General features: G+C 37.7%; 1 protein-coding gene across 8 annotated transcripts in view; it reads right to left on the bottom strand.

The window, feature by feature from the left end:
• TXNRD2 (thioredoxin reductase 2) overlaps nt 1-12,829 on the bottom strand; it is a 37,753-nt gene that overhangs the window by 24,833 nt on the left and 91 nt on the right. For 6 of the 8 annotated variants that reach the window (XR_012625672.1, XR_012625671.1, XM_074844416.1 and 3 more), the window contains exons 2-10: nt 11,621-11,686; nt 10,858-10,914; nt 10,083-10,227; nt 9,697-9,771; nt 8,792-8,870; nt 7,715-7,777; nt 7,124-7,194; nt 2,566-2,585; nt 2,092-2,183 (exon numbers count right to left, since the gene is read on the bottom strand). Coding sequence is in view for 6 of the 8 variants with exons in the window: in XM_074844416.1 (XP_074700517.1) it covers nt 2,092-2,183; nt 2,566-2,585; nt 7,124-7,194; nt 7,715-7,777; nt 8,792-8,870; nt 9,697-9,771; nt 10,083-10,227; nt 10,858-10,914; nt 11,621-11,686 (668 nt within the window). In the remaining 2 variants the exon portion in view is untranslated. Of the gene's footprint in view, nt 1-2,091; nt 2,184-2,565; nt 2,586-7,123; nt 7,195-7,714; nt 7,778-8,791; nt 8,871-9,696; nt 9,772-10,082; nt 10,228-10,800; nt 10,915-11,620; nt 11,687-12,603 lie in introns of all 8 variants that reach the window. The other 2 variants (XM_074844419.1, XM_074844418.1) reach the window with 2 other exon arrangements.

Raw genomic sequence — 12,829 nt, 5'->3', positions numbered from 1 at the left:
GCCATTTCTCTGCAATGATGATGAATCACTAAGGTTTCCTGTAAAGTTCTACTACAAAACGGAAATAATGCTTTTGTCCTAAGAGCCTGTTTGAAATAATGCCACACCACAGTCAAGTAGTAAAGTGTCCCACTGACAGGTTTATCCAAAGATTTCATTGCTCTTGACTGCAGTAATTCAGGTTGCACTTTGTCAAAGAATATTTTTTTACTTAAAGAATAGTATCACAAAACCACTCACACAGAATAACTGCATGCAAGATCTCAGCTTACAAAACTTTATTTTCAAAGCTGATATTAACCAATATGATGGCAACAGCAGGGTTATAACTCTTCAGTGTTTCTAACTAACAGCTAACTAACCAGTTTCCATCAGACTCAGTGTGGCTACAGACTGAACATAATTATTTTACCTCTATTAGTACTTTCTTAACTTTGAAATGTCCATTGTGCTCTTCCTGTCTACAAAGGACTAAATTCTCAGAGAAAGCCCTACTGTAAGTGTTTTATAAAGTGCCACACACACATTCTTAACACTATTCCCGGCTCAGATCTCATGCTGTTACAAGTGTAGATTTCTTCAATGATGAGTGCAAATCCCAAGACACATTCTTATACAATGTTCTGCAAACTCTGATATACATACCACCAGTTTTAAGGAAGCCACTTCAAAGTGGGAGTGGCTGGCATGCAACCAGGAGCTGTCACTACCTGCAGTGTTACTTGTCACTGCTGCTATTCTAACAGCAATACTCCCTTCTCAAAAACTGCGCTGTTAGACATGAAAATAATTTTCCTACACACTCTATGTGCAAAGAAGTTCTTAAAAAAAATTCCATAGTTCTATCATTCTTTCATCAACTTTGACCCGTAAATGTTTTCATGTTTTGTACTATTGCAATTAATCATTTAAAAAAATCCTAATTCATGATACCAGGAATAATTAAGTTAATGTGCATTCATTCCCATTCTGAAAACACTATTTTCAAGTGATTAACATGACACAGTCTTCATTCTCAAGGCTGACATTTTCCAAAGTTATTTGCCTAAGAAAAAATTTGTTGTAAACTTCAAAGAAAAAGTTCACTGCACATGTGAGTGAAAACCCAAAAGTCTCTCACTGTTTTAAGAACACTACAGAAACTTTCCCTCAAAGTAGTGTTATCATCAAATCTTGCAGGGACAGAAGATTCACAGTCACCTTTAACATACTCCCTACAGATCTAGGCACCAAAAGGACCTGTAGAACAGAGGCTATAAACTAACACCTTTACTGGATCCAGTAACTTGTCTTTAACCTAAACCTGCTATACTACCTTATACTTTTTACAAAAATCCTACATAAAACCTTTTGTTGTTGTTGCCCTTTCTCATTGCTATTTCTAATTGCTTTTACTCTTTATACAGGAATGGGTTTCTGGCCAAAACTGTTTTCTGTTCTGTCAGCACAATCATGACCACTTATACTTTTAAATAAAACTCGTCCATATCTTTCCCAATTTTGAAACACATTTTTTTCTTCCTTAACTTTCCCTGACTGAAAGTTTTTGCCTTTAATTTTCTCCAGCTTAGGGTTGATGATTCCACTGAAATCACTACATTTTTACCTAGTTATAACTGCCACTGTTTTGAAAGTGGTAAGGTCAAGATTTTCAATTCCTATTGTCATTACAAACTTTCAGCTTAGTGATTTATTTATAATCATCATAATGAGCTCCACATTGAACTACTTCATGTTAAGTCTAGTAATTTATTTTAAAAATCATTATCTGTAACCCCTAGAAATGCATTATTTTAAAGAGACTGTCTAATGTTTTAAGCAGTGGCATAAATCCCTTCCCTGCTTCCCAACCTTTTCAATCTTGTTTTCAATTAAGTGGGAGGAAAAAACAAGATTTACTTTTCTAAGTACAGTACCAAGAGACATGATAGGAAAACAAGAGCTAATATTTATTTAGTTTCTCTTCAGAAAGCACATACTAGGAAATGCTTGGAGAAGCCAATAACATTTTTTCTTTAGGAGACAAAAATAATCAAATATACTTTTTAATATATTTGATATATAAGGAGATGTAAGATACTCTGTACTCACCTGATCAAACCCACGAAGTGGGATACTTCTCATCATGACTGTAGTGTCCAATCCAATGCCTGTTAGAAAACCAGCACACTCAAGCGAAACATCTGGTGAAGCCCCAGTTAAGGAAATATAAACTATAATTTCATATAAATGCAATATAAAAGGGCAGTATTCAAGTGAGCTTTTTACCTAGAGATATCAAGTTCTCCTCACACAAACAACATCTTTAGCTTGCTTTTGTTACATAGAATAAGACTCCAAAGCCTTAGAATATTTTTCTCACAGATAACATTGTTTTTAAGATCCTGAGAATTTATCCTCAGCTGACCTTAATTCCCATGATGCTATTGCATAGAAAACTATTACTGTTCTATTACCAACTCAACTACAGGGCATGAGCAAAGGAATTCTGAAAACTCAGCTTTCATAGGAAAGACAGCTACGCTGCTTATAATCATAAATCATCACAGTTTTTTTAAAGGATACAGCTGGCTCCAACAACCAACCTGTTACATAACAAGAAAAAAAGAATAAAGCAGTGGAATGAGCTTGTGCATATTTCTGCACCATCAAAAGAGGTTTTTTTAAGTATGTATAGTTACAAAATTACAGGTTTGAGGAGTGGATCTGATGTCGTTAGATGGGTAGAAAGAGCGTGGCTTGTCAACTCCAACAAAGACAACGCTATATCATACAGGCTTATTTTATTAACAGAATAAAAAAAGAACAGGCTTATAAGACACAAGAAATTCTTTTTATATTGTAAAAAGACATTTAAATGCATACTCTGAAAGACAAAGTGAAGAAACCCATGAAAAACTCAGAGAAACTATCAAGGTTAAGAGGCATCACAGATAGGTCAGTTGTGTACTATGATATACTTCCATTGGAAACATCTGGAGTGGACACTGACAGATCTTCCCCCAGTGTCTATTGCTACTGATGCCTCATCTTTACATGATGTCTTGGCATCCTTGCCTCTGAGGCAGTAGACAACATAGAGACATGCAGCAGTCTTCTTGTAACTCGAGTATATCTCAAAATTTCTAGAGGTATCCTAATTACTATATATATATTTAATTATTTTTAAGAAAACAACACAATCAGAAGTTAAGCATCTTTGAAATTCATCATCTTCCTATCAAGTAGATTCCAATCCCCAACACAAAATTTTATTCATTGCTAAATTTCATTTTGATTTATAACCATCTGCTTATTAATCATGTTATTTTTCCAAATGCCAAATATTTGCCCTTCCTGTCTTCAAAAATTTGTGTATGCAGTTATAGAAAATCCATTTAATAGGTTTACCTAGAGTAGTATTTACCAAATACATCCATTTTAGACCTTAAGTATAACTCCAGCTCCCCTCAATTCACATATTTCACACCATTTCAACCAAGAATATCACTAAAACTGTCCATCAACACTTTTAATTTATGAGCTGTAGCAGCTCTGCAGCACAGCAGTTTCCATGCTTGTCCCCAGGTGCCCTACACTCGGAGCAGTCCTCTCTCTTCTGACCACATCCTCAGTTCCCTACGTCTGCTGGGTACACAAAAGGCAGAACACTCAGTCACTGTTCCGCAAGTAAAAGTGGGTCCAACTGGTCAGTCACTGACACTCAGCTGCTGGACAGGCTGCACTCACGTTCCTTGGCTGTTCATGTGTTACGCAGACTTTTTGAAATATCACAGTTTGGAGATGCACCCCACATAATACTTCCACTTTCAACAAAGTCTTTTGTTAAGTTTTTGAATTAGGAAAAAAAGCATCATTAGGGAACATAATTTCTAGTTACTATGAGAACAAGTGTAGAATGTTCTGACTGTGATTTTCATCTATGGAAACACATGCTTTATAAAGAACTTTCATCCTCGTGCTTTATTAAGAACTTTTCATCAAAAAACAGCAACACAAAACCACAACACTTGGAACCCACCTGAATAGTTGACACATTTTTTCTGTTTATTTTGGGCATTGTTTTAAAAGCAGGTCTCTCTCATACTGTTATGTTCAAAAGTTAAAAAAAGTAACTTTGGATTTTTTGGATATGGAAGTAGTAGTTTGCTAATTGCATTTTGGAAAGTATTTACTTGAATGTAGAAATTTACTTTAAAAACTCAAAATACAAAGTCACATAATCACAGTTTAAAGAGGTTATTTAAAGTTAGGAGGATAAGCAAGGAAGCATAAGCATAAGTCACAGAACCTTATCATATTCTTTTACCCATATCCAACCTTGTTTGACTGTTTGGAGGAAGTTAAGAACCCTAAGCAACAAAACAAAACTATTTTGATAAAACATGCTCTGAACAGGTGAAAATTCAAAGTTGTCAGATCACAGGAAGGAACACATTTGAAATATCAACCTGTGGCCTATACATCCCACAATGTTTTGTATTCTACATTTTGCCTGATTCCTGGCTGAAGTAGCATACGCTAGCATGGTGCTTCACCAAATAAACATAAACCCTTAAATCCATGGAAAAACACACACAAACTGAAGGCTAACACAAAGTAGTGCATGCACTGCACTCTCTATAAGGAGGTATCATTCATCACTTTTAACTGAAATTTACAAAGCAGTGATTCTCTGTCCATGCTGTTATCAGGAAAACTACTGGTGTACACACTTACAGAAATGTGTTTCACAGGAGGACATCAAGAACCTTAGAAAATTAAAACGTTTTATATGTGAACATATATGGCAACTGAAAACAAATGTTAGAGGCATGATGGAGCTCTGCTGACAGCAAATTTGGTTTATCTTTTTAGCCCTGCCACTGCCTAGCCACATATGCCTAGGAAAGTTATTCTTCCACAATACTGCAAGAGAGAAACAAGTCCAATACTTGGAAAGCTCTTCATACATAGTCTATCCTATGCTAAGAAAGCAGAGCAAAAAAAGTAGGTGAAACACTGACTTGTGGCCTGTACTTTACCAATCTGTGCCATCTTCTAGTTATAACAGAGATGTTTTTAAACTTCTGAAAAGTGCAGATGTGGGGCTGCTGCTCTGTAAACCCCCGGAATTGCAGAGTCAGTACAACACATGTTTTCTCACAAAAGACCCTAGATAACATCTATCTATCCTATAATAAAAACATACAACTTCTGAAGGTGTACAGAGAACAGGTTGAGCTAAAGGGATTAAAATCTGGTAGTCTGGGTTTTATGTTTGGCAAACAATTTAACATAGTGGGCATCTGATTCATCTGTGAATGGATGATCACTCCCTCTTTTAGCATGTAGTTCCTGGGAAGTGCTGCAAAAAGCCAGACACTACCCATAAAGAAATATCTACTGGAGATTCACTGGGATTAGAATGAGAATATCTGTAATTTGGGCATATGTTTGCTCTTCTTTTTCATTAGATGAAAAATAGATGCCAGCTGGCGCTCATTCACAGTATCAGCACATTATTCACAATTCATTCTACAAAGTGGAGTGTTTCTGGGCATTGTCAGTGTCTAATAGAAAAGTTAAGAAAGCAGAACCTAACCTCATTCACACCTGCTCAATCTCTCACTCATTCTGAACATATTTTCAAGGCATCTTTTCTAATTCACTCTGCCAAAACCCTTCATCTCAGTAGCAAGAATTTCTTCACAATGTTTGTATATCTAAGGGACTTTTAAGTTGGTTAACGGTTTGCTTTTTTTAAAAAATATGAATAACTGCAGGACTGACAGTTCTATAACCCCTAGGCATGTAATTTGTAGCTGAGATACGTACATTTGGAGAGGGAGAAAAGAAAGAATAAGTACAACACAGCTCAGACTAAAAACAAAAGGTGTTAAACTGAACCTTGGGAACATTTATAATAGAAACAAATTCAACAGAAACAAACCTTTAACAGCTCCCTCCATTTGCTAGGACACAGCCTGATAAAGCACAGAAATGCTACTGTAGCCCCTGCAGGCTTATTTTGACTAAATCTCAGGAATGCAACATATAAACACTAGACTCCCACATTACACTGTTACAACTTGCATTAGCAGCAACTGGACAAAAGCCACATTTTCACAGAAACATCTTACGGGAATAAATCTTATGTTTAGGTTTTGTGGGGAGTTTGGTGTTTGGTTTTTTTTTTAAAAAAAACAATTTCCTCGCATAAATCATGCTCTCAAAATTCAAGAGGTGACTGATATACTACAAACAATGCCAAATTTACTTTCCTTTTTAAACTGTACCAAGGACCCTTCTTTATCTATTTGATGTTTAGCTTAACACAGTGCAATTCTTATATCAGAGAGTCACAGCCATGAACGGCAGCTCTGTTTTCTTTCAAAACACCAGTATCATAGTTTCAAGTCTCTTTTTCTTAAATATACTTTGCTTTTTCTAGAATTGTTCAATAGAGAAAAGAAAAAAAATAGTATTATCTGAATTCCATGCTAGCAAATGTGCATTTCCTATCACAATTATTTGCATCAGGAAATTGCTCTGTAGTGCAATGTTGACTCAGAATCTTACCGTGCTATGTGCTGTAAAAAACAGACTATGGCATTTTAGTATTTCCATTAAAGTAAATCTTTTAGTATTTCAGTTAAACAATAGCTCCCAAAGCATAAGAAAAAGTAACCCAATTGTCTCATCACATTTTCTTTTGTTATCAAAACTGACACCACTTAAGAGAACATCAAATTATGTTGGTGTTTCTTTCCTACTTGAAGAGCAATTTCACATACACCCGTAGCAAATAGAGACAGTACAGCCTTTGTTTAAGTTTATGCTGCCCTCTTGTGACCGCCATGCATCATTGCTACGGCAAACAAGTCACCTTAAGCTAAAATGGTGAAAATCCACATTTAATTTGATTTTAGAAGGTAATTTCATAAGAGGGGGAGGAGGGGAAATCTATTAGTTACTAATGAAGGTTGGTAGTGTGATGCTGATGCACAGCAAAATAAATTCTCAGAAAGAAAACAGGACAGAAAAAACGGTGTATAAAAGGCAATTTTGAACATTTTTCACTTTGCCATAAAGAAAAAGTACAAAAGTCATCATCTATTAAATCCATGGTAAGGTAACTTACGTTTTTCCAGGAGATTTTTTTAACCAGAATAGATCATCACTTGTAATTCCATACTCCAGTGCACCCGCAATCTATGAACACACAGGTAAGATCTTGAATCTACAATGCAAATCCTGGCAGCAAAAAAAGCTAATAGCAACTTGGGCTGTATTAGCTGAAGTATAGCCAGTAGACCAAGGGCAATGCATCTGGGGTTGCTCAGATATATTATCCAGTCTTTGTCTTTGGAGATTTTCAAAACCTGACTGTAAAAAGCACTGAGCAACACGATCTGACCTCACAGCTGATTCAATAGCTGACCCCCAACCTCCTTGAGCAAGAGGTTGAACTAGACGACCTCTAGAGATCCCTTCCAACCCAAATTATCTTACAGCTCTAAGCAACATCTACATACTAAATTGATGCACATTGTTTTCTATGGAAATGTTTTTCTGAAAAGCCTGTGCTTTATATAAAACATAATTTTTAATGACACAAGTACAAAGATCTCTTGTGTTACTTTATATTTACATTATTTATCCTCCAAACATTCATTTTCTGCAACAAAATCAGTAAAGCCATTGGAGTTGCTAGATGGCAAGGGTAACTTACGTGCATAGGATATTTTGGTCTTCCTCCAGTAGCAATGACAATATTTTCTGCAGTAACAATAGTCTACAAACAAAAATACAAAATCAAAATTAAGCATTTGAAATCCTTTTGCCTTAGATTTTATCTATGTACAAATGAGTGATAAATGAGAAAGCTGGCACTACCATCTGCTATTTATATGACATAATAATCAGCAATGCATTTAAAAAGGATAGAGATAAAATACATGCAGCAGTTTCTCCTACATATTCTCTATCAGTTTTAGTTTTAATATTAAGCTTACAATCATTCCTATACTGGACAAGATTCTGATGACTATTTGGAAGCAACAGTTGTGCACAAATGTCAGTTTCTTAAAATAAATTTTTTCTTAGGGCAAAACACACAGAGATCACAGCAAGTGAATTCTGTGTCTAAGGCCCGGAATTAAGCTACCTCAAAAGCAGTGTGTTTTTAGAAAATGCTAGGCATCTACCCTCAAAACTTTTGCTCTCTCAAGCTGATATTAACCAGTAGCATTACATAATTACTCTCAAAAAGGTGTTAAAAAATGCATGTTCAGTCTCATGTTAAATATGCAGAAATGGCCACCATTCTGTTACGTGACCCAGTTGCTTGAAGCTGTGCATTCAGTATAACTGCCTCCCACACACAATTTTCTATTAGAAAGCTAATTACCCTTACAGTTCATCTGAGGGAGGAAAACATCTCAGACTGATCTAACGCTCAGAGCAATAAGGAGATGTTGGTCCTCTTTACATCTCTGTAAGCATCTATCAAAGCAAGATGACTCTGACCAGAAAAAACAAAATATCTTTTGTCTCAGCATTTCCATCTGCAGAAAAAAAGTAATAGCATCTAACCAACAGATTAAAGGCTATGGACTCAGTAGACAACAGTCAAGTTTATAAACATCTTCTCTGGGTGGAAAACGAAATCTCCCTCACCAAAACAATACTGAATCCCTAAAGCAATTTGCAAAACTACAATCTAGCTCCCAGTTGACTTGAAAATCAACACATGAAGACCTAAAATGTTTGAAGCAAATGATACTGCAGAAATCACACAGCAGCTCACCTCTTTACCTGCTTTTGTTAAACCACGGATTGTATATGGATCAGAAAAACTCCCTTTCATGTTGAAATATTTCACCTTCCTGTTTAGAAGAAAACAGCAATATCAATGCGCACTTAATAAAGGATGGGAATGAAATACAATCAGCTACATTTTCTGTATCTGAAATGCTAAAAAGGATAGCAAAGAGGCATAGAAAAGTAAAACGAAGAAAGCATTTCATTTCATAGAATTGTTTGCAGCTCTGCCACATAATTTAAGTCACAGTTAACTCCTCTATACAGCAGAGTACCTAACCTTGTAACATGCTTTGGGATCAGGTTATTGACCTCTTCAAATGGTACATTTTCCACTAGATATAGCATTACTATTACTATCTATAACATTTCTAATACAATGGTCATTTGAGAGCATATAGAAGTGACTCGGCAGGAGTCACAAGGCTAGTACCTGTTAAATTATCTATTAATTCTCTATAAAACGAACTGCATGCTGAAAAACTTGGAAGCATTCCTGCACTGAAAGCAAAAAAATCAGCTGCTCTAGTATAGTGTTATCATTGGGCTTGTACGGCATATAAATTTTGGTGGCCAAGCTTGAAATTATCTTGAGAAACCCTGACTACTTCATATTAAAGCAAAACCTCCCCAGATTAAAGAGAGCATTCCCTGACCACTATGCTGTTAGAAAGCTTTCACGTATGGACAGTTTCAATCACTATTTCCCAGAAAAGAAAAGGAAGGGAAACAAATCACTTACATTGGCAAGGGCATTTACGGTCCTGAGCAGAAAGGACTTACAAACTCAAAATACTAGCTCTAATGAGAAACTCCAAATGCAATTCAGCAATTCTACAAGAAGAGCTCCTTGACTATGGGAAGAAAGATGAACTTCAAAGTCTTATTTACTTGTCTTGTAGTTGTACTCTGTGTCCCCAGTTCAAGGATTTCACATAATTCTGAACAGCTTGTGCCATCAGAGACCTATCACAAAACAAGAAACTGAACATGAAGTCATCACGTGTCAAATTCAGATTATGCAACTCAAAGAGACAGGCAATTGCTAGAATTTAGGAATGTTCTACAGTGCTTTTTGTTATAAAAGTAAATTATCAAGTCCAAATCAACGTATCTGCCCTGATAAACTAGTAAATAGTTTTGTGCTTTAAACAAGAAGCAGTCTAAAAAGCTTCATGCAAAATTCACTTCCCTAACGGTCCCTAAATAAACACCAACTGGGAAAAGTTGTTACACACTTGCAGCACATAGGAGTGGATATGGGCAATAATCTTTACCAGGTATGATGAACAGGTTGGGCTATATTCCAGCCATAGTGTTGGGCATCTTTAAGGGCACTCCCTAAAAGGGCTGCTTGATGCATAAGCTTTTTAGGAATGCAGCCAACATTCACACAAGTTCCACCAAGTCCCCATTTGGTTCCTTGGGAAAAAAAAAAAAAAAAGAAAAAAAATGTAAATGCATCAGGTTAGTATAACAATGCAATTAAGTTACTTAAGAGAATTAGGTTGTTCATGCAATTAGTTAAAAATTTCTGAAACAACACGCAGTTTACCATCTCCAGAGTTTCCAACTCTGCTTATAGTCATTTGTTTTGATAAAAACCTTCTCTATATATTTTTCTTCTAAAATTCAAATTATCTCAACATGTTCCTCAGAGCTCTGAAGATCCAGTTACTACACATTCACATTTGCTTATTTGCAGATCTTATTTTACATATTGTACATGAAAAGCCTCAGCATGATGTGATTCATAATTTTTAGAAATTGTAAATGACATTTTTACAGAGAAAATATTCTCACGTATTAAAGCCCAAAGTCTACTACAAGTGATAGCATCAAACACTGCTAACAAACTTAATGTGCAGGGGAAGCATAGCTGGGACATCATTGGAAGGAATGAGCAGTACAGCAAGCTGGGCTTAAGGACATTTACTACAAGCAAAGCAGGCAGTGTGGCTTTGGCAACTTTGCTGCCTGGAGCAATCTGCTCACCTAGAGAACTGTTTTATACACATGTCCAAATATTATCGGAGTATTTCTCTTCCATACCTTGTGGAGAAGGTTCCACATAATCCAAAACAGCTACTTTCCTTCCAAACTGAGCAGCTTTAAACAAAAAGCAAGACAAGGTATTTAGAGGAGGGAAAGACACACAAACCTAAAATTTTTAGTAGCACAGGTACAGATAAAGAGTACAGGAGATGATGGCTGGTGGATTTTACTGTCCAACTCAAGATGCCGGACTAGGGACCCAGGAGGCCTATGTAGTCAGCAGGTTCTCCAGAAGGCACTTAATAACCCAGACTAGAGCCTTCAGCTTTCACTGACCCTAAAAATGCAATTTGACCCCAAATGAGATGTTTAAGAACCTTGTGGGTTGTTGAGCACATTGCATTGAGTTACAGAGGGGCAAGGTTCTCCTCAGCAGTTAAACAGTTCTTGGAAACAGTCTAAAGGGACTGTTGTTTTAACACATAAATAAGAAACAGTATAATTTTGAAAATACAGTATCTATGGAGGCACTCAGAGTATTTTACAATAACAGTGAATTAAAAGCTTATTAGATTTCCCCGTGGCAAAAGAAATATTTTTTAAAAGGTTAATAGGAAAGTCAAACAAGATCACCCCACCCAAGGGTGTGAATTAATTTACAGATTAACTGTATGGAGCTGAGTTAATCATTAATGTGCAGGGGCTGAAGTATACTATGTTTCTTAAAAAGCTTTAGCATTATCAGTAACACTTTTCTTAGTTTCCATAAACACCACTTAAGCTAAAACAAAACTTTTATTAGTTATTTATACACACAAACCTTCTTTTGCACAAGCAAGGCCTCCAGACCCTCCACCAATTACCAGAAGATCATACTCATTCTTTCCTGTGAAGAGGACGTGAAAAAAATAAGGAAAAGAAACAGGCAAGGAAGATGGGAGAGGTATATAAGAAGGTAAATATCAAAGAGTACATTATTTTTTACAATTGGTTATTGCTGATTCGGGTTTTCTTTACTAGAGTACTGTGTTTTTTCAGTGTCCCAAAGCATTCTCCAAAAATCGGCAAACTATCTAGTCTGGTTTTGTGAATGAAATACAGAAAATACAGCAATCCAAAAGAAGTGCATAAATAGATGAGATTTTAACATAATGTTCCAAGCAGCTCTTTCTGCATGATTAGACAGTTGCAACCGGGATCCGGTACGGGTTTTGTGTCTCTGCATTATGACAGCAAGTTCTACACAGTGTTTTTTCAGCAGGATCACCTTATAGGACTCACAAAGCTTCAGCTGCAATGTAAGGCTTGCAGGGGGGTGGCAGGGCCGTCACAGGGAAGCTGGCCCTTTCTGCCGCCTCAGCCTGCTCACAGGTCAGCCCAGTGTCCCAGAGCAGTTTTGAAGTGGCAGGAGAAGCCCAGGGGTGAGCAGTAACTCGTGTCTTAGCAAGGGCATCAGGATACCCCCTGCTTTCAGAGCTGTTAGCAGCTCAGGGAGGACAGCCGAGGCCCGCAGCATCCGACACTAGCTGTGCCACCACAGGGTTGGGGGACTTTTCCCGGCAGTTGGCAGACTGGGCAGTTGGACTGGGAAAGCTGATGCCCCCCGGTCGTCAGAATTAAGCTTTGAGGAAAGGTTTGGCTGCCGCGGTTCCTCTCTAGAAAGCCCCACCGCAGGGGCGCAGGAGGCCTTGCCCACTTCACAGCCACCTGCGGCCCGGGATTCTGAGGGACAGGCTCCAAGAGAGGCACCGGGGTGGGGGCGGCTCTGAAAGCAGCTACGGATGGAAGCAGCCCGCCACTCACCCCTCCTCGGCAGCTGAGGGAGGATAGTGGCGCCTCCGGGGAGGGCGGCAGTCTCCGGTCCCCACAGCGGTCGCTCAAGTAACGCGTCCGCCGGCCTCTTCCCGCGTCTGGGTGGTGGCAAGGGCTCGGGGGACCTTCCCTACCCGCTTTCGGCGTCAGGAGAAGAGGGTAGCCCGCTTCCCGCGAGGAAAGGCGAAGGCGCAGCCTCTGCCAGTCCCGAGCCCAG

The sequence above is a fragment of the Strix aluco genome, chromosome 18 (genome assembly GCF_031877795.1).
Source record: "Strix aluco isolate bStrAlu1 chromosome 18, bStrAlu1.hap1, whole genome shotgun sequence".
In the NCBI taxonomy this organism is placed as follows: Eukaryota; Metazoa; Chordata; class Aves; order Strigiformes; family Strigidae; genus Strix; species Strix aluco.
Note: the sequence above shows the minus strand (reverse complement) of the source record. Positions and strands in the feature narration are given on the sequence as shown.